Source organism: Eupeodes corollae, chromosome 1 (assembly GCF_945859685.1).
Source record: "Eupeodes corollae chromosome 1, idEupCoro1.1, whole genome shotgun sequence".
Taxonomy (NCBI): Eukaryota; Metazoa; Arthropoda; class Insecta; order Diptera; family Syrphidae; genus Eupeodes; species Eupeodes corollae.
Window position 1 is genome coordinate 80,741,957 of NC_079147.1, and position 23,021 is coordinate 80,764,977.

General features: G+C 38.7%; 1 protein-coding gene across 2 annotated transcripts in view; it reads right to left on the reverse strand.

Annotated features, from left to right (window-relative positions):
- Positions 1 to 14,585: 14,585 nt before the first annotated feature.
- The window catches only part of LOC129949423 (MATH and LRR domain-containing protein PFE0570w), a 31,969-nt gene continuing 23,533 nt past the window's right edge, over positions 14,586 to 23,021 (reverse strand). For both annotated transcript variants that reach the window (XM_056060887.1, XM_056060879.1), the window contains exon 5: positions 14,586 to 14,902. In XM_056060887.1, coding sequence (XP_055916862.1) covers positions 14,736 to 14,902 — 167 coding nt within the window. In that variant the 3' untranslated portion in view covers positions 14,586 to 14,735. The remainder of the gene's footprint in view (positions 14,903 to 23,021) is intronic.

The following is a 23,021-nucleotide window of genomic DNA, read 5'->3' on the forward strand; positions in this document are numbered from 1 at the left end:
ATTAATTTGAAACTCGTCTGCGAATGGTGAAGGGGTGGGCAGTCGGCTGAGTGCATCCGCGTTGCAATTCTGATCACCTGGTCTGTGCACGATCTTGAAATTATACCCATTTAAGAACACGCTCCATCAAAGCATCCTCGGCGACAGTATAATTGGAGTTGGTTTCTCTGGATTAAATAAACCAAGCAACGGCTTATGATCAGTCACTATTTGAAATTCCCTTCCGTAAAGAAAATTGTGAAATTTCTTAACACCTGTGATAATCGCCAAGGCCTCCTTGTCGATCTGCGCATAATTTCTCTCCGTAAGTGTTAAAGTGCAAGAATAAAACGAAATTGGACGCTTCTGGTGGTTAGGTAAAATGTGTGACAGCACAACACCAAGTCCATAAGGGGACGGATCACAAACTAACGCCACTGGTAATTTCTCGTCGTAATGAATCAGTATACTTTCATTAGTGAGCAAACTCTTCAGCTCTTGAAAGGCAGTTTGGTGCTTTGAGTTCCATTGCCACTTGTTGTTTTTATCGAGGAGTCTGTAAAGAGGTTCGGCAATTGTCGCTTTGCTTTTTAGAAACGCATGATAAAAGTTTATAAGGCCTAGGAACGCCTGCAGTTGTTTTTTGTCTTTGGAGCTGGAGTATCCCTTATTGCGATGACTTTTTCATCAGATGCACGAATTCCTCTGCAGTCGACAATATACCCCAGGAAGTTGACAGATGGTAAATCAAAGTGACATTTGTCTTTGCGCAACCGTAGACCAGCCTCCTTAAGACGTTGAAAAACTTCTCCAAGAGTCTCAACGAGATGTGAGGAATTCTTGCAAGCAACGATGATGTCATCATAGTAAACAATAACACCACTTATTCCTCGTAGAATGTTCTCTATTCGCTGTTGGAATATTCCGGGTCCCGCAGAAATACCATATGGAACCCTCTTTACTTTGAAAGCATTCTTATGTGTAGTAATTGTAAGTACTTTGGATGTTTCCTCATCAACAAACAACTGTTGATAGGCCTGAGCCAAATCTATTTTTGCGAATGTATTCCCTTTTGGAATTGAAGCTAGGATATCGCTTATTGCTGGTGTCTTGAAACAGTGCGGCGACAGTGCTTTGTTAACAGTGCACCTGTAATCGCCGCAAATACGAACTGACCCGTCGGACTTGGTGACAGGTACTATTGGAGTATGTATTCGGTTGGTTCTAAAACTCCTTGTCGAACCAATTTATCTAACTCAGCTTCAATTGCTTCTCGCTGAGCGTAAGGAACCTTCCTTGCTTGAAGTTTGATGGGTCGTACAGCCTGATCGAGATTTAATGTAATTTGTTCACCCGTATATGCACCTAATTCCTCAGAAAATAGCACTGCGTACTTTTCCAACAGATCATCTATTGGGGAACGCACGCTATGAACACCTTGCACCACTATTCCCATCTTGTCAAACCAGTTACAACCCAGCACATTTGTACGATTTCCACTTGCAATGTACAAAGGAAGATTTTTAATGTACTTCTTGTTGTAAACAATGTCTACGTAGGTAAGACCTGTAATGGGAATGTGATTATTACCATAATCAAAAAGATTTAAATCCGTGTCAATGGTTTAGGTATAGGTTGGCTCCAATGGCTCCAAATTTTATTTGCATAAATCTCCGATATAATTGAATAATTTGAGCCCGTGTCAACCTCGAATTCACATTGTATACCATTGATAATTACAGTTGCTATTTTCTTGCAGTTGCCGAGCTTATTTATTGCATTAACTTGATGTTTCCCTCTGTTGCTGTTGTTAGAATAATTGTTCTGCTTAGTTCGACATACTCTTTTAATGTGACCTATACGTCTACATTTGTCACATTTAGCAGTACGAAATGGACATGCTGAACGAGCATGATAATTCCCACATCCAAAACAGGTTTGTTGCTTTTGATTCTTCTATCTTCTCTCTGCTAACTGTTTTATCATCATCAGCAGTTCGTGGATTATGGTGCTGGTGCTTTTGTGGTTTGGATTTTATAGCATGAACATGCTCTTGCTGCGGAACTGCTTGTTGAATAACGAGCTGATTTTTGGCTGCAGTCTCTGCAGCAATTGCACGGTATTAGACTGATTTAAGAGTGAGTTTCGTTTCGGCTAAAAGACTCTGCTGGAAATGTGTATTTCGCGATCCACACACCAGTCGGTCACGTAACATTCGATCTACCATGGTTCCATCAAAATTGCAATCAATTATAAGATGCCGAAGTTCAGCAATGTACTCTGCAACAGACTCATTACTCTGTTGATCGCGCTTAAAAAATCTATAGAACGACGCAATTTCTGATGGAGCTGGTGTAAAGTGTTGAGTAAGTTCTTCGATAATGGATTTGTAAGTGTGTTGCTCCAATGTCTTAGGTGAAATGAGGGATTCCACCAAGTTAAAACAATGAGATCCACAAATTGTCAGGAACGTTGCTTTCTGGGTCTCCGCCATCTTTGACGATGACTTTTATATAATTGAAGATCCGAAGGAAAAAGTGAAGGCTATGGGAGCTGCTGTCCAGCAAGTGAACAACCACGACCTTGAAAACAGAGCCCTACTTAATCACTTTTACCTTCGAAATTATATGACACAATGGCGATCTGAGAACCGCGGTTTCATGGAGTTCAATGACGATTCCTTGGCAAATGCCATAATCGCCTAGCAAACGGGACCAAGTCCCTTGTTAGTGACGAAGGTTGAGCTTCAGCTCATCTTCAATTCAATAAAAAACAAAAAGTCAGCCGGTGTCGACGGTATCTTCAACGTTGTACTAAGACATTTACCGATGGAAGCAATTGACATTTACACCACACTCTTTAACAATGCACTGAATAATGCATATTATCCAGTGCATTGGAAGACCGCTGTGGTTCATCCTCTCCCGAAAAAGGGAAAGGACAACTCCAATCCGTCAAATCTTCGGGTCGATAAGTCTTCTTCCGAGCATCAGCAAAGTTTTCGAAAAGATCATTAATAGGGCTCTGACTAAGTGAGCTGCGGACAACAACATAATTCCGGATAAACAGTTTGGGTTCAAGGCGGATCATGACACAATTCATGCTGCGTCTAAACTCGTTTCTGATATCCAATGGAATAAAGCAAAGCAACAAAGCACAGGTGATGTTCTGGTTGATTTGGAAAAGGTCTTTGACACCGTATGGTTAGAGGGTTTTTACCTAAAACTGAGCAGGCTTGGCATAAGCAAGCCTTTGTTGTATATACTTTATGATATGCTTAACGGTAGAAAGTTTGTTGTCAAAAGTGGCAATGTAACTTCTACCACAACATTCCAAATCAACAATGGTCTTCAACAGGGAGCGGTGAATTCGCCGATTCTCTTCAGCATTTAACACCAGCGATCTGATAGGTAGTCTTACAAAGGCAATTGATAACGCCGACGATCTAATTGCGTACAGAACGGCCCGAAAGGTTGAGGTTATTAGAATATTCTTGCAGCGTGATTTCGACAAGATTCAACGATACTGCGACAACTGGAAACTGATAATAAATGTCCAGGAGTCGGAGAAAATTCTTTTCCGGACTCCGTCGCGTTGGCTGGGGCCGCGAGAAATACGTCCAAGAATTGGCGCAATTTGGTATGCGTTGATCTTCACGGGCAGCCATTAGCGAGCAAAAGTGTAGTGTAGCAGTCGGCTTAACCCCAGAGTGAAGGTAATTTGCTACATGGCCCTAATACGGCCGATGATCGTTTAAGGTTGTCCTGTGCGGTTCAACGTTGCCCCTTCCCAGATGGAAAAGTTTCGGGTGTTCGAGCAGCAGTGTTTACGACGCTGTACCGGCTTATATCGAACAGCCGAATCTTCTTACGTGCATTACTACATCAACGAGGTCCTATACAACGGGGCCGAACGACGAGTATTTTGAAAGTGCACGCTTGAGCGGCTTCATTCCACCAGAGGCATTGCTCTTTTTAGATAGATGCGGTCTGATAAAGGATGGATTGGCAGTTCCGCTAAGCTACCACGTCAGACGACAAACCGTGGATTGGCGACTCCTGTACAATCGGGACGTCATGGCACAAGGCGGAGCAGAGCTCCTTCGGTTCAGTAGGGCTGTGTCCGAACGGGACCGAACTGATAGGGTAAAGCAGGAGAACCAGTTTTAGTGGGTAGTCGGGATGGGGTTTAAAGCCTTGGCCGGCTTACATACTTTATAGTTTTATGGTTTAGATTAAAGTAGAATAGGCATGGTAACACAAAAAAAATTAAAAACAAAAAATGTTAGAAAGTTAGATTGGCTGCTGTGCTTGTTCTAGTTTAAAGTAGTTTATAGGTAGAATAGGTAGTTTAAGGTAGCTTTAAGTTTCATTTAAGGACCTTATTTTAAGTAGTTTTTAAGTAAAAATATAAAAGGATATTGATATTAGAATTGAATTGAAGTAAAATAGATCTTAGGGCCGAAAGGCATTAGTAGTAAGTGTTATAGTTTAACTTAGAGTGTCCGTATGGAACCAGTAAGTTCGTTGTAAGTTATGGTTAGTTAGGCTAGTTTTATGAATTTTTGTCTAGCTTTAAGATAGGTTTTAGATTGAATTAAAAAAAAACAGTCCGCGTTCTTACTACACATCTCCAAAAGCTCTACAGCATGCAATTCTCATTTTTTTCTGAGGCGCTGTTATCATTCGTGGCACCCACCTTGCAGTGATCTTTGAAAGGTTAAAATGGTCATAAAGAATGATGTGAATGGTAGGTACCAGTTGAAAGCTTGGTGATCTCTGGGTTCATTTTCACCTTTATTCGGGCATCATCAAGAACAAGTTTTTCGACTTCTTTGATGCTTTCTCCCGTACAAGCAGTAGCCGGGTCGTCGAACCGTTGATCAGCATATTAATTGCTTGCGAAATTTTGACGTTTAATTTTTTTATTGGAAAAAAAATGTTTACTCGTAACTTTCGTTTTGACTTTGATTTATATTTGATTTAAAATATCAAATAAAATGGATTTGTCTTATGTGTTCCAACAATACATTTCTGAACCGGAAACTCAGGATATTGCAGATATTATTGGTGATGTGCAAGACTTCAACTTCGAAAAAATAAACCGAAGAAAAAAAATTGATTTCTCTTCGGAGGAAAAAAAGAAACTGGCTTCGTTGGTAGAAGCCAGAGAAGCTAAAGGGTGATTTTTTTAAGGTTAGGATTTTCATGCATTAGTATTTGAAAGATCACGCGGGATTTCAGACATGGTGTCAAAGAGAAAGATGCTCAGTATGCTTTGACATTTCATCATGACTTACATTTCATTAGACTTACTAACGAGCAACGCCTGCAAATCATTGAATTTTATTACCAAAATCAGTGTTTGGTTCGAAATGTGTTTCGCGCTTTACGTCCGATTTATGGTCTACATAATCGACCAAGTGAGCAAACAATTAATGCGATTGTGACCAAGTTTCGCACTCAGTTTACTTTATTGGACATTAAACCAACCACACGAATGCGTACAGTGCGTACAGAAGAGAATATTGCGTCTGTTTCTGAGAGTGTTGCTGAAGACCGTGAAATGTCGATTCGTCGCCGTTCGCAGCAATTGGGTTTGTGTTATTCGACCACATGGAAGATTTTACGCAAAGATCTTGGTGTAAAACCGTATAAAATACAGCTCGTGCAAGAACTGAAGCCGAACGATCTGCCACAACGTCGAATTTTCAGTGAATGGGCCCTAGAAAAGTTGGCAGAAAATCCGCTTTTTTATCGAAAAATTTTGTTCAGCGATGAGGCTCATTTCTGGTTGAATGGCTACGTAAATAAGCAAAATTGCCGCATTTGGAGTGAAGAGTAACCAGAAGCCGTTCAAGAACTGCCCATGCATCCCGAAAAATGCACTGTTTGGTGTGGTTTGTACGCTGGTGGAATCATTGGACCGTATTTTTTCAAAGATGCTGTTGAACGCAACGTTACGGCGAATGGCGATCGCTATCGTTCAATGCTAACAAACTTTTTGTTGCCAAAAATGGAAGAACTGAATTTGGTTGACATGTGGTTTCAACAAGATGGCGCTACGTGCCACACAGCTCGCGATTCTATGGCCATTTTGAGGGAACACTTCGGAGAACAATTCATCTCAAGGAATGGACCGGTAAGTTGGTCACCAAGATCATGCGATTTGACGCCTTTAGACTATTTTTTGTGGGGCTACGTCAAGTCTAAAGTCTACACAAATAAGCCAGCAACTATTCCAGCTTTGGAAGACAACATTTCCAAAGAAATTCGGGCTATTCCGGCCGAAATGCTCGAAAAATTTACCCAAAATTGGATTTTCCGAATGGACCACCTAGGACGTAGCCGCGGTCAATATTTAAATGAAATTAACTTTAAAAAGTAAATGTCATGGACCAATATAACGTTTCAAATAAAGAATCGATGAGATTTTGCAAATTTTATGCGTTTTTTTTTCAAAAAAGTTCTCAAGCTCTTAAAAAATCACCGTTTATTTGGAAGTTGGAGCAAAGGCTTCACAAAAAATATTTCAGCCGTTACGAGCCTCTGAAGTAATATAGCTGCAGAAATGAAAAAACTATATACTAACTGCTCAACAAAATGTTAATAAATAGAATTCTTTTCCACTTTTGTTTACCAGCAGCTCACTTTCAGAACTTGTCAATTGTTTTTGACAGCTGACAAGACTCTCTACAAATGTTTTTCCGCTGTAATTTTCGTTTTTATTTTGCTCTGCACTTGGAGACCGCCGAAAAAAATCGGTTCACTTCATCTGCGTACTAGGCTTTAGTGAGAAATAAATTTGGTTCGTTCCAAACACACTTTAGAAAAAGAATCGAATCAAAAAAATGATTGCCCAAAAATTGCAAATCGTATTCTTGAAAATTTTGATAATATACATATGTACATAATATTCCATGACTTACGGAGCAGACGAAATCTTATATGACATTTACCACAAAAAATAAGATGAAAACGAGTTTCTAGTTAACTTATTTCTCATTTGGCGACTTTTTTGCAGTATTTTACTTGACTACGAATTTTAGTTCGATATTCAAACAGATGTTTTTATTACTCACTCACTTAAATTTTCTTATATTTTCAAAACGGAAAACCTTTAGTAAATTTTGTTTCGCCTCCTTATCTAAACCGCCCTTGTTTATTTGTACCTCTAACAGGACTCTGATCATACTTCAGCATTGTAGGCCACACTCTTGAAGACTTATTTTCAAAGAATTTTAATATTTCGGTCAATTCGTTTCATTCAACACAATTTTAATGATTTTACTAATGAAGGCTTCTGTTTCTGTATCTGAACGAGTATAAACTTATCTACATAAGTTCAGTGTTCTTAGGTTCTCTCTTCGCCTTCTAAATTGAATTTCGTGGCCTGCATTTCTATTCGAGATTCTAGAACACGTTTATTTTGTTTGTGTACGCGAGTTGATTGAAATCTAAAATATTCTAAATACTCGTACAACACTTGTACTCGACTCATTGCCCTAGTTTAAATTTCTGTACAGCTAAGGTACCTACTCATATGCTTTCCGTTTCCAGTCTGCTGAAATTACTTAGTTCTCAGCTTTTAGTTTATTTTTGTAGATATTCGCAATCTCGCATTCGATGTCCAATAAATTTAATGCAAATGGGAATGCCTTTACTTTTAGTAACGTACAAAGATGTAAAGCTATGAAGATCATTTGGCATCGTCCGGTCTTTAGGTGTAACAGAAAATTTGCGTAGGCATAGTTGGAATGAATTAATAACCATATTGCAACGTCCAATGGTTGAATGGTTGCATTCCGAGGTAATAATTAAATTAATGTTTGTTTTTATGTGGAATTTATTATAATTTACATAAACAGTGAACTTGATAAGTGTTATAGCAGGCACGGATTTGTATTGATTCATTCATTGAAATGTTTTTAATTCACCGAGGCCGTTGGCGAATTACGCTGTTCTAAGTTTTTGTGAAGTGTTCAAATTTTATATGAATAAAATAAAAGAGAAATGTCCATGGTACAACTTTGAAGTAAAGAATGCGATTAAAAGTCGCAGAAAATACTACCTCAAGTGGCGGCTTTCTCCAAATCCTACAACTTGGCGACAATACTGCTACTTTCGGAATCAAGCAACTCTCATTACCCGTTGCGCCAAACGTAACTTTTTCGCCTCGAAACTCAATACAAATCTTTCTTCTAAACAGCTCTGGAAAAATCTTCGTGACATTGGTATTGGTAAAAAGCCAATTTATCAAGAGTGAACTTGATCCTAATGACCTCAACAATTAGTTTACTCAAACAAATCAATTAGCTACTAGCTTTGAGCCCAAAGCTGGCTTACTTTATGATGGAGTTAACGATTTTTGCTTAGAGACGGTAACTGAAGACGAAATTATACGAACTTTTAAATCCTTGAGGTCCGAAGCTATAGGCGAAGACGGTATTTCGCTAAGATTTTTGAAACTTGTCCTACCCTGCTTGATTAACGCTCTCTCTCATGTTTTTAATCACTGTATTGTCACTTCTACGTTTCCTATTGCGTGGAAAGCAGCCAGGATAACTCCTGTTCCGAAAAAGCCCACACCTTCCGAACTCGCCGACTACCGGCCAGTAAGCATTTTACGTTGCATGTCCAAAGTTCTCGAAAAAATCCTTACTAAACAAATTATTGACCATTTTACGTCCAAAAGATTGCTGTCTCCATACCAATCTGGATTTAGAGCTAACCATTCCTGCTCTACAGCAATGGTAAAGATCTTAGAGGATATAAGACTCGAATACGATAAAGACAATATTTCAGTACTGTGCCTATTGGACTTCTCGAAGGCTTTTGACAAAGTTGATCATCGAGTTCTTTGTCAAAAACTTGAGCACTACTTTGGTTTTTCGAATTCAGCTGTTCGTCTCATTGGTAGTTATTTGTGTAACAGAACTCAGCGTGTATGTGTTGGAAACAATTTTTCAGCACATACGTACTTGAAGATGGGCGTGCCACAAGGCTCTATTCTGGGGCCAATTTTGTTTTGTGCCTTTATCAACGATTTGCCTTCGGTTAGTGAGCACGTCTCTTTTCATCTATATGCAGATGATATACAAATTTATCTCTCACGTAGAATCGGTTTAATAGAGGATCTTGTCTTTCGCGTTAATGAAGATCTTGAGAGAATTAACTGGGCTAAGGAAAATGGTCTAGTGCTCAATCCCAATAAAAGTCAAGCCCTTCTAATTTCTAAGAAGACATACAACCATAGAGATCGACCTTCGATTACTTTGAATAGTGCCCATGTTAGTTTTGTAGATTCTGTGACCAGTCTTGGATTCAAAATCTCTAGGGATCTCTCTAGCAGAGACCATATAAATTATGTCATTGCACGTATTTACGGAACTTTAAGAAAACTATGGGTATCTAATTCTTTTACTCCTCAAGAAACAAAACTTCGTCTTATGAGAACTCTACTCGTACCAATCATTTCCTTTTCTGAAGTCGTGTATCCGAAACTGGATTCTTTATCTGAATACAAACTACGTGTGGCGCTTAATGATATGACTCGCCACGTTTATGGTATTCGCTGATATGACCATATCTCTGCTTTCAGCAAAAAAAATCTTAAGTGCACTATCGTCGAATACGTAAATTTCCGTATTTGTATCTTTCTCCACAGAATTACACCATGTCTATTCTACTTAAAACTAAACCCTAAAACTTTAAAACAAGTATGTAAGCCGGCCAAGGCTTAAAACCCCATCCCGACTACCCACTATCAAGTGCCGATTGAAGCCACCAAAACTGGTTCTTCTGCTTCACCCTATCAGTTTGTTCCCGTTCGGACACATCACTACTGAACCGAAGGAGCTCTGCTCGGTCTTGTGCCATGACGTCCCGATTGTATGGGAGTCGCCTATCCACTGTTAGTCGTCTGACGTGGTAGATTAGCGGAACTACCAATCTATACTATATCAGACCGCATCTATCTAAAAAGAGCAATGCCTCTGGTGGGATGAAGCCGCTCAGGCGTGCACTTTCAAAATAGTCGTCGTTCGGATAAAACGCCCCGAAAATTAAATTGTTGGTGGAAGACATAGCTCTTGCAATGTGACCTCGAACGAGTTTTATCACGAAATTGTCAATTCTGTTGATTCGAGCCCCGTTGTATAGGACCTTGTTGGAATAGTAAAGTACATAAGAAGATTCGGCTGTTCGATATAAACCGGTACATCGTCATAGTCTAACGCACTAACCATCATGCCACGGGTACTACCGTCATCAAAATTGCTTTTTCAAAATAGGCATTCCATCCCTAACAATATTACCCGCACACACTAATTTTTCTCAATGGACAGTTGCGCCACCTAATTCATTTTATTTAAACTATTTCTAACCTTTTGTTCGTAAATGTCAAAATAATCATGCGTAGTTCCTTTTTTGCTCGCTGGGGTCGTTTTTCTACTGTCTGTCTTATTTCACTAACGTGACAGAAAATAATCAAACATATCCCACAACGTTGATAGCTTGACAGCTTTGTGACATAACATACTCCTCAACCTCATTAATTGCATTGAAAACATCTACTCCTTTTTAGATGGAATTTGGACTTTTCTTGTTTTATGACTATACTCCATACCTTAATGTTAAGAACTCGTATCTATTACTTAATCAAGATTAAATTTAAAGCTCTCTGATATAATTATGAAACACACTTCAGCGTTAAACTGTCATCTTAGTTAGTAAAACCTGTGTCATTAGTATGTATGTGCAGATTTGTTTGACCTTAAAACCTTTGTACAAAAAACCTTTAACGCCTCATTGCGGCTACGGCGAACGTCAATATAATTGCTGAATGGTATTACTTTGTGCGGGTTTTTATGAGCAAATTTATATTTACGTCAAAAATGTATAAAGCTGTCAAATTTTCAGCTAAACATTTTCCAAATTCTATGTAAACTTGAACAAGTAAAATTCAACTAATTTGAAACTTCTCTGAATGAGTCTTTATTACTAGAAAGCTTGTCAACGCATTACAATTATTCTTATGTTTTGTTTTATAGTATTATTTAATTTCTACCAAAGGTATGTTTAACACCAAGTTTTAGCACTTTTATTTTGAAATTGCATCCGCATCAAATCAAGGAAAAAACTTTAACACTTGATTGATTTTTCTAATTCGTTTGTTACACTTCTACTCTGAACGTCGAACTTGTCGAGTTGTAGAAACTGAGTAAGGTCAATGATTCTCGAGAATTTTCTCCAGATGAATCCTGAAACTAAAGGACGTTGTTATCCCTCTACCTTCCCAGAATCATCATCCATTCCCACATAAACAAGGCATACCAGTCTACGTTTATTTCACCAACTCTTATCGCCCATCCCACGTTGTAATGGCGAAAAACCTAGCAGCGCTCCTATCTCCTTCTCACTCTAGGTAACCTAGCTGAATTGCTGCTACCGAATCCCAATCTTTTAATTACATATCATAATGATGATTTAACATCAACTGACTCCTCACCCTTTCTCTTCCTCCCCAACCACCACTCATCTTTATTGCGCTGGATCTAAGGTGTTAAACAATCCGTGTCGATGATCAGCCTGGCTGGGGGCCCAATTCAAAAATAGCCCAGTCTCTAACGGAGTATCCAGATACCTGGCGACCTCCGCATCAACTAGCCTTAAATGTACATGCGAATCTCTGTGCAGATAGACCTTTCTTCTTCGCATCTCGTGGGACCAAAGATGTACAAAAACAAAACAAAAATGAAAAGAACGATGAGACAGGTATCTCTTCAGGACCGGGCGTCAGATTGGCGTCAAAGCCTGCTGCCGTATCTCCTGCGGCCAACACAGAGAAGGGAGTAGAGGCTAACCATGGACCCTCCTCTGCTGTTGGTAGGAACGAGAATATGAAGGTAGCGATACCTAATTTCAGCAGGGCAGGGCAGGGTTGTGAAAAATGGCCCTACCACTACTAATGAGAGTACATCTAGAAATGGAAAACTCTCAAAAAGCCTTTATAGACAAAGACGGCAAGCGGAGAAAATCTTAAAAACCTCTGGTGCATCATCGGGGTCTGAAAGGACACCGCAGCAAACCGCTATCGTCGAATGGGCTAAAAGCATACTTGCTACAACAAGGACCAGTAAGGACTCTACGTCAAAAAAAAAGGTCTCTTGAGGAGGCCGTACCGACACCAATACGGCCTCGGTTGCACAAAACCAGCACTCCTCTCAATCCAGTTTCAGTGACGTCGCGAAGGGCAAAGTCGTGGTTGCGGTCATTGACAAGAGCGATGATGATGGCACAATATCGGCTGATCGTTGGCAGTTGGTCAAGAAGGTTAAGCTCTCGGGTGGCTTTTTGATCATTTTGAGGAAGCTTCCAGGATTACTTCCTTCCATAAGACCAGAGGTCTTGTGACCTATACAAGCTCGCTGTCAGTCGGTTAGGTGAAGTTTGGCCGAAGCTCGAGGTTGGCGCTATGGAAGACATTCCTAGCAGATCTAGAGCCCGCATTTGGATACCAATCGAACCCGCTGGTATCGAGGACATTCTCGAGATGATCAGAGTTTGTAACCCGTCCCTTCCGACGCATAACTGGAAAATAGCCAAGTTAGAGGAAGTGAAGAATCTTTATAGGAGTGCCATTGTGGTACTCAATAAAGAATCCTTGGCTGCTATACCCCTATACGAGGGACCCATAAACTATGGCTTCGAATCCATTGAAATTCGAATCTATAAAAAAGTTGAGGTTAACGTGGGAAGCGGGCCTCCGAAAACAATCGAACGTGAACTAGCGGTTGGTGGGCTAACAGAGTGTGACGATGCACCCATGTCCTCTCCAATCGCGACTCCGCCCTCTACAAAAGTTGTACACAGTCCATCCTTAATGGAGACTGAGGACGACCTTAACATGATCCTTCTGAACGAGGACGAACTCTTGGGTTCATCCTCAGACTCAGAGGATCAGAACAAAACCATAGTGGAGGTTGATCTGCCTAATTGTAGTCAAAATGGTGCAGTTAGTACAGATTAATCTCCAACACTCCATAAAGGTCTCGGACTCACTTCTTCTCCGTCTGGTGAGTAACGGGGAAGACATTGTCCTGATCCAAAAGCCATGGATTGTAGGATCTGTTTTTCGAGGACTCAGGACTCCTGGATACTACACACTTTGTGTGACAGACAAAGGTGAACCTAGATCTTGCATACTAGTGAAACGTAGCATTAATGTATTTTTACTCCATCGTTTCAGTGACAGAGATACCACTGCACCGTAGCTAGGCTGGAAACAACCGAAGGAAGTTTCTGGCTGGTATCGGCGTATCTTGGGCATGACCACCTTGGCTCTCTCCCTGGAAAAACCCTGGAGAAAGTCATCGCTAAAGCGGGAATGCAAAGGATCCGCCTAATTATTGGGAGCGATTCTAACGCTCATCATAATGTATGGGGTAGCACGAATATCAACGACAGACTTGAGTCTCTTTTTGATTATATTCTTGGTACTAACCTCTTAGTAAGTAATGTTGAAAATGAACCAACCTTCATACGTTAAATTATTTATTTATAAAAATACACAAGTCTACTCTGGATTACCAATTAAAAATTAAAAAAAGAATTAATTGCATTAAAACACCAAATTCCATTAATCCATGAGTAATTTCAATTCGATAATGTTAAGATTTCTTTTTTTCCTAAAAATGTAAAGAATGTTGAAAAGCCATCATCAAAAATTAAGTAGATTTTTCTCATTGACGGGGATAAAAAGAAAAACCAAAAACAAAAAAATTTAAGTCAATAAAACAAAAATAAATTAAGCATGCAAAGACGTCAAAAAAATTCAATTGGTTTCCATAAAAATGCACATATCAACGTCAATGAGAATTGAGAATTTGTTCTGCACAAATAAAATACAATTCATGCGTAGATTCGGTCGCCAAGTGCGTCATCCAAGAGCTCTAAATAAGCTCAAAACAATTTCCTCGTTTTCAAAAAATTCCAACAAAAACACAAACAAGTAGTTATGAAGCAAGTGATCTTCGAACTTATTCAAAAGTTTACAGTCACAAGTTCCATAGCGAAAAGACGAAAATTATGAATGACAGCAGAGCTGAATTTTGGGGCATTTATAGAGACATTCAAAAATTCAACTCGTGTCACCGCGATTTGTGGACAGAAGTTTGTTTTATAGGAACTGTCGGAGCAGCGAGAAAATTAATAACAATCCATAATATTAAAACGTGTGCAGGGATGATATTTATCCGCATCGAAAGCACCCTCAGTCGTCTTAATTTGTGGTCAAAATAAACACACCGTGCGTCATTATGATCAGCGGCGGTGGAGGTGGTCAGCAAATGCCAAACAATTTTGTTTTGAAAAAATGCCAAAAATTCAGATGTGCAAAAATTACTATAAATTTTATAGCACTTCGATTAATACGAAACCTCATCAATTATAGGAAATCAATTAAAAAGTGAAATACATATATTCCTTCTCTCTCACTCTCACTGTATTTGTGCAGTGCATTTCAAGTAATGAAGGAAAAGTAAGAATTTCTTTTTTTAATTAAATTTAAATTTTAATTTATTTTTTTTTTTAATGAAGGCTGTGGTGTGAATTATTTTCTTATTCTATTTTCTTCTCCTTTTGTTTGTTTAGAAAACGATGAAAATGCTTCTTTGTTTATTTGTTTTGTTTGGTTTTTGAACGTTTACAAAATTTATGAATTTTATGGTACGATAAATCTCAATGTAATGTCGCCCATTAGTCTCGGGGAAGACGGATACGTTTTGGTTTCTCGCTTTCGGCGCTCTTGATCCGCTTCCGCATGTGCTTGGGCAAAACGCGAAATACTTCAGAGTCAATTTGAACAGGCATTGAATTTTGACGCAGAGCAAACCATTTCATTTTGTCCTTCTTGTTGGTTAAGGCTGAAAAGATTTAGAAAAAAAAAACGTTACTATAATTAATTATTTGTATACGAATATGGTCAATTTATTTTGAATAAGTAGTCCTTGAACGAATGTCCTTTAGTAAATAATTTTTTAAGGTTGTAATTATTTTTGTTTTACTTGTTGAGCTTTTAAGAAGACAACAACGGTACATAGAATTGGTTAGGTTACACTCATTTTTTAAAATTAAAGAATAGTAAACGGAAAAAAGACTCGGCATGTCGATGACGATATGTTTAAGTTTGTAAGATTGAAGAGATTGTTCAAATCACATCTTTAAGCTTGTGACGTTTGACTTTAAAGTTTATTAACTTTCCATAGGAAGTTATTGTAATCGGGCCTATTTGTCTAATTGAAATTTTGACATTTCTCGACGTTTCAAGTTCCTTGGAGTCAAAATAAAAGAAGTCTTTTTAGTCGTCCATAGCTCAAAAATTAGTAGAGACATAGACTTCAAATAAATTTTGTTATGCAGATAATAAAGTAGAAAGATGCAAAAAGCACTCCCAAAAAATTTGAGTGGGTGGTTTTTTTTTACCAGAGCAATTTAAAAAAAAGGCTGGGATGCGACCCACACTGATAACTTCCCATTCCGTCTGTCGATTTGTCTTGCTTAAAAGTTTGTCAATATGTACTCGTATCAATGTTTACCAAATTTGGATACTATTTTTTGTAGATTTTATTTTTTATGAAAAGCGGACTGTTGGATTTTTATATAAAAATTACTGAATATCGAAAACAATATTTTCTGTGAAATAAAATAAGTTTGAAGACAATATTTTTAATTTTTGAATAGCTATTTGAGTCGAAAATCAATTTTTACCAACTTTTGTAAATTTTTGTTTAGGTTTTTATTTTTTGTAAATTAAACTGTCAATTTGATTTTTCTCAACATTTTTCAGAATGTTGAAAACAATAATTCTTATAAGTTAAAATAAGATCGAAGCCTAAATTTCAAGTTTTTGAAAAGATATTTGAGTCGATATTCAATTTTTACTAACTTTGAGTAATGTTTTTTTTTTAGATTTTTATTTTTTATAAAAAAAAACTGTCAATTCGATTTTCCTCAAAATTTTATCAGATGTCAAAAACATTATTTTTCGTTGAAAAAAATTGTTTTGGAGATGAAATCATATTTTAGTCGTAAAATTTTGGAGGTTACAATTTAAAAATTTTTTTTTTTGATTTATAAGAACCCTTAAATGGATTTTTTTTCAAAAAATATACTTCTTTGGAATCACGTTACAATATTCTATATAAAATTTAATTCAAGTGTCTAGCGTTTTTGGTTCGTAAGATATTTAGGGTTAACCAAAATTTTCTAATTTTTTTCTAACTGCTATGGTAAAAAAAACCCTTTCTGCATCTTTCTGCTTTATTATATGTATAACAAAATTTATTTGAAATTGATATCTCTTCTGGTTCTTGAGCTATGGACGACGAAAAAAACGTCGCGAACGTATGGACGTACGAACGTACGTACGCACGCACGCACATACATCTTTCTAAAAATATTTTATTTCGACTCTAGGGACCTTGAAACGTCGAGAAATGTCAAAATTTTCAATTTGACAAATTGGACCCATTACAATAACTTCCTATGGGAAGTTAAAAAAGGAGAACATTTTGGTTAAGTCAAAATATCTCACGAATCAATAGCAAAGAATAACGTTTTTGGCATCTTATTATATTTTGAAAAATCGAATTGACAGGTTTTTTTATAAGAAAAAACATACAAAAGAAAAATTATTAAAAATTTGATTTTCTACTCAAATTTCTTTTCAAAATTTTGAGATATTGGCTATAAACCAATTTCGCCTTTTAAAAATATTGTTGTCAACATTTATTTAAATTTTGAGAAAAATTGAAGCGTCAGTTTTTTTAAAAAAAAATACAAAAATAAAAAAAAGTTAATAAAAGTTGATAAAAATTGATTTTCAATTCAAATATGTTTTCAAAAATTTGAGATTATGGCTTCCAACTAATTTTAATTTATATGAAACATTGTTGTCAACATTCAGAAAAAATTAAAGAAAAATGGAATTGACAGGTTTCTTACAAAAAACAAAAACCTACAAAAAATTAAGAAAAGTTGGTAAAAATTGATTGACGACTCAAATATCTTTTTAAAAATGAAAAATATTGGCTTTAAAGTAATTTTATATCACAGAAAATATTGTTTTCAACATTTAGTAAATATTTTATTTAACAGTCCGTTTTTTTATAAAAAAATAAAATCTACAAAAAAAGTACGTTGATTTGGTTAAAATTGATGTTCATTCGTGCAATTTGTATTTGTTAATATAAAAAATACAAAGTTTCGAGAAATGCAACTCAAATTGGTAAAAATTGGTTTTAAAAATCTCTAACATAAATTGATTTTGAAATCAAAGTACATAGATATTGCAAAATATTGTTGGTAACTTTTATGTTTTTAGAATAATTCAACGAAGAACTTTTTTAACAAACCACAAAAACCTACCAAGCTTTTAAGCAAGACAAATCAGCAAACGAAATGAGAAGTCCTTTTTCCAATATTATTTCGACCATTAATCTTTTGAGAGCTTCAAGTTACTAGGCCCTAGTGACTAATTTCTATAAACTGTTTGTCATGAATGTATTTCGTTAAGCGTTAAAAAAGATGTTTTGTCTCTCCAACTTCAATATTGTCTGCGGAATAAAAAAATGTTTGTAGGAATAAAAATTGAAAAGATGATCTGCCTGTTATTTTCTTGAAGCTCGCACTGCGTTTAAATTTTAAACATGTTAAGAGCTTTAATCTTCTACTCCGAACTTGTCGAGATGTAGAAGCTGAGTAAGAACAATGATCATCGAGAATTTTCTCCAGATGAAGCCTGAAACTAAAGGATGTTCTTATCCCTCTACCTTCCCAAAATCATCATCAATTCCCACATAAACAAGGCATACCAACCTACGTTTATTTTGTCAACTCCCATCCCACCTCCCACGTTGTAATGGCGAAAAAGCTAGCAGCCGTCCTATCTCCTATGCTCCTTCTCACTCTAGGTAACCTAGCTGAATTGCTGTTACCGAATCCCAATCTTTTCCTTACATCAACTGACTCCTCACCCTTTCTCTTCCTCCCCAACCACCTCTCATCTTTATTGGGCTGGATCTAAGGTGTTTAACGACCCGTGCCGATGATCAGCCTGGCTGGGGGCCCAATTCAAAAATAGCCCAGTCTCTAACGGAGTATCCGGATACCTGGCGACCTCCGGGTTAACTAGCCTTATCTGAACACGCGAATCTCTGTGCAGATGGACCTTTTTTCTTCGCGTCTCGTGGGACCAAATATGAACAAAACAAACAACAAAAACAAAAACACATGTGAGACCGGTATCTCTTCAGGACCGGGCGGCAGCTTGGTGTCAAAGCCTGCTGTCGTATCTCTTGCGGCCAAGACAGAGAAGGGTGTAGTGGCTAACCGTGGACCCTCCTCTGCTGTTGGTTGCAACGAGAATATAAAGGTAGCGATACCTAATTTCAGTAGTGGCAGGGTTGTGAAAAATGGCCCTACCACTACAAATGAGAATACTTCCAGAAATGGAAAACTCTCAAAAAACCTTTATAGACAAAGGCGGCAAGCGGTGAAAATCTTAAAGGCCTCTGGTGCATCATCGGGGGCTGAAAGGACACCGCAGCCAACCGCTAGCGTCGAATGGGCTAAAAGCATACTTGCTACAACAAGGTACAATAAGGACTCTACGTCCAAAACAGAAAGGTCTCTTGAGGAGGCCGCACCGACACCAAAACGGCCTCGGGTGCACAACACCAGTACCCCCCTCAATCCCATCATCGTGGTTGCGGTCATTGACAGGAGCGATGATGATGGCACAACATCGGCTGATCGTTTTCAGTTGGTCAAGGTTAAGCTCTCGGGTGGCTTTTTAAGCATTTTGAGGGAGCTTCCAGGACCACTTCCTTCCATAAGCGATGGGGGTTGTTGACCTATACAAGTTTGCTGTCAGCCGGTTAGGTGAAGTTTGGCCAGGTGCGAAGCTCGAGGTTGTCGCTGTGGAAGACATTCCTAGCAGACCTAGAGCCCGCATTTGGATACCGATCGAACCTGCTCGTATCGAGGACATTTTCAAGATATGCAAAGTTTGCAACCCGTCCCTTCGCATAACTGGAAGATAGCCAAGCTAGTGGAAGTGAAGGGTCTTTATAGGAGCGCCATTGTGGTACTTAATAAAGAATCCTTGGCTCCTCTAGCACTAAACGAGGACGGCATAAACTATGACTTCGAATCCATTAAAATTGGAATTTATAAAAAAGATGAGGTTAACGCGGAAAGCGAGCCTCCAAAAACAACCGAAGGTGAACTAGCGGTTGGTGGACGTGGGATGTCGTCTTCTCACCTAACAGAGGGTGACGATGCACCCATGTCCTCTCCAATAGCGACTCTACCATCTACAAAAGTCGTAGACAGTTTATCCTTAATGGAGACTGAGGACGACCTTAACATGATCCTTCTGAGCGAGGACGAACTCTTGGGTTCATCCTCAGACTCAGAACAAAACCGTGGTGGAGGTTGATCTGCCTCATTGTAGCCAAAATGCTGCAGTTAGTACAGATTAATCTCCAACACTCCATAAAGGCCTCGGCCTCACTTCTTCTCCGTCTGCGAGAAACATGGAAGACATTGTCCTGATCCAAAAGCCATGGATTGTGGGATCCGTTGTTCGAGGACTTAGGACTCCTGGGTGCTACACACTTTGTGTGACAGATAAAGGTGAACCTAGATCTTGCATACTAGTGAAACGTAGCATTAATGTATTTTTACTCCATCGTTTCAGTGACAAAGATACCTTCGTAGCTAGGCTGGAAACAACCAAAGGAAGTTTCTGGCTGGTTTCGGCGTATCTTGGGCATGACCACCTTGGCCCTCTCCCTGGAAAAACCCTGGAGAAAGTCGTCGCTGAAGCGGAAAGGCAAAGGATCCGCCTAATTATTCGGAGCGATGCTAACGCTCATCATACTGTATGGGGCAGTACGAATATCAACGACAGAGGTGAGTCTCTTTTTGATTATATTCTTGGTACTAACCTTTTAGTAAGTAATGTTGGAAATGAACCAACCTTCATAACTAAAACTCGACAAGAAGTCTTAGACATAACTCTTGTCTCAGATAGTATACACCATATGATCTTGGACTGGAAAGTATCCAAAGAACACTCGTTCTCTTATCATAGATATATCCAGTTCAATATAAATGTGGATGATAACCCAAGTACATTGACTTTTCGAAACTATCGGAAAACTGACTGGGAACTATCACAGAGTTTACTAGAACCTGGACTATCTAGTCCTTCCTCTTACGCTAATAAACTTGACAACAAAGTCAATGACCTTACTCAGCTATGAACAGATCGCTAGAAATCGCTTATACACTTAAGAGGAAAAAGGAAATTAAATGGTAGGCCTCAGAGCTTAACTCGGTCAGGAAGGAATGCAGGAAACTTTTCAACCGGGCCAAAGCTGCAAGACTAGCCTCTCATTGGGACTCCTTCAAAGAATGGCGATCCTTCAGTGGCACGATAGAAGAAACTTCTGAAGTGAAAATTTGTGAATACGAGACTCCTATAAATGCCAAAAACTCATCCGTAGTAAGATTCTACTTTAACTTTTATCGCTAGTATTCATACTACCGATATTGTTCTTGTTATTTGTGTAAAATCTTACTATACTGTTAATAGATTTTCCAACAAAACACGGGTATTGTAAAGTGCAATAAGGCCTATCGTCAACAACCTGATATGTCCCTATCAATGTCGCGTCAGACCAGGAAAGTTGATATTCGATCAAATCTTCATATTATGGAAAATTAGTGCTGCTTCATAAAGGTTTCAAACAACTTTACCGAACCTTTCGATGCCAAAACGGGCCTTGGAGAAGGTGATGCCATATCACGTGATTTCTTCATCTATAATTTAAAAGTTTGTCTAATTACTCGCATATGCCGATAACATTGACATAATCGGAATAACTCAGCGTGAGTATAGAGGCAGAGCCGGAAAATCGGTTTAGCTGTCAATGACGGCACAACAAAGTACCTACATAGTGTCATCCAGAAAAGACTTATAACAGCGACGTCTCGGTCAAAACGTCACCAAAGACACACTTAATTTTGAGGAAGTTCAGGACTTCAACTACATAAGCTCCGCTATGAACAAAGAAAACAACACCAGCGCTGAGATCAAACTCAGAATAACTCTTGCTAACCCCTGTTTCTTTGGGCTAAGAAAGCAAGTGAGTAGTAAAGCCCTCTCTCGAGAACCCAAAGTGTCCCTATATAAGACCCTTATCATCTATGTCCTGGTATACGGTGCAGAAGCATGGACTATGTCAAAAGCGGATGAAAGCACCTTTGGGTCACGTTAAGCGCATGGAAACCAATGCTTCGAATCCATAACCACAGGACAGCACAGTATTTGAAGGTGGAAGATCATGTGGCGCGCACAGTAGAAAAATGACCTAACTTGAGACTGAGCTAGGTTGTGAAGTTTGTTGGCCGAGGCCTTAGGTCACACAGGACTGTAGTACTGCTTTAAGTAAGTAATTGTCTATTGATACAAATCACACGCAATATACACACAAATTGCAAATGAAGCCTTATAAGCCTGAAGACAATACAAGAGGACTACTGTTTTGACATTTTAGATCCTTAATACTGCTCATAAGAGATGTCAAATTTAATCAGTATGACAAGGTTAGGTTAGGTTAGGTTGGAGTGGCTGTCCAGATGTCATTGACACTCGTAGACCTCAAGGGTCGATTGTGATACCACTAATGAGGTTACTCATGGGAGAGTAATGAACTTAGAGAGACGTTTTGTGTCAATCGTTGCCAGTTCACTGGTGTTATCGAAGAAGGGATTACCGAGAAAGTAATTCCTTCTAATGGAGAGTGCTGGACATGCACATAGAAGGTGTTGGACTGTTTCCTCTTCCTAATCGTCCATTCAGCTTCTACAGAAGTCATTTGTGTTGACCACTAGCCTCAGAGCATGTCTTCCTATGAGGCAGTGTCCCGTTATTACTCCAATTGCAGAGCTTATACATTGTCTGCTCAGTGATATCAAGCCTTTTGACCGTTTTAAGTCAATACTTGGCCATATTTGCTTGGTTTCTAGGCAGGTGGTACTCTGTTACCATCTAGCATTTGTTGTTTCTAGAGCATATTGCTTGAGAAGATATTTGCATGTAGCAAGTGGTGTTCCTATGTTATGTTTTTGTCTAACATAAGGCAGAAGTGTTCCGTTTTTGGCGAGCTCATCGGTTTTGCAATTTCCCGGAATGTCTCTGTGGCCCGGCACCCAATGAGGTGAATGTTAAACTGTTCCGTCATCTCATTCAGAGATGATCGACAATCGTGGACTGTTTGAGAGTTTGTGCAGACAGACACGAGAGATTTAAGAGCGGCTTGGCTGTCTGAGAAGATTCGTATATCCTTACAAGATATAACGTTTTCTTTGAGCCAGGATAGTGCTTCTTTAATCGCCATTACTTCTGTCTGGAATACACTGCATTGATTGGGAAGTCTATAGGATAGACTAAGATTCAGTTGTTCCGAAAAGATACCACTTCCATCTCCGTGATCGGCCTTTGAACCAGGGGTCTCTCTTCTTCCCAGGAGGATCATTGAAGGGATGGACACATGGAAGTTTTTATTAAATACCATTTTTGGGGTGGTATAGTCTAAGCGATCTGGGATAGATCTGAAACTGTCTAGAATAGTAGTATGTCCAGTATTGTTACTGGTCCATTGAGAGGTGGCTCTAAGCCTTACACATGAGTTGGCTGCCACCTTTTTGGAGAAGATGTCAAATGGTGTTAGGTTTAAAAGCACTTCCAGTGCTGCGGTTGGTGTTGAGCGAAGTGCTCCTGTGATGCACATACCTGCTGACCGCTGGACTTTGATGAGCTTATTTAGATTTACCATCTTGTCCAGTGCGGTCCACCATACGACAGCTCCATAAACGAGTATCGGTCTGATTACCGAAGTGTATAGCCAGTGGGTTAATTTTGGGGAGAAGGTCCATTTTGATCCTATGGCCTTTTTACAAGTAAAAAGAGAT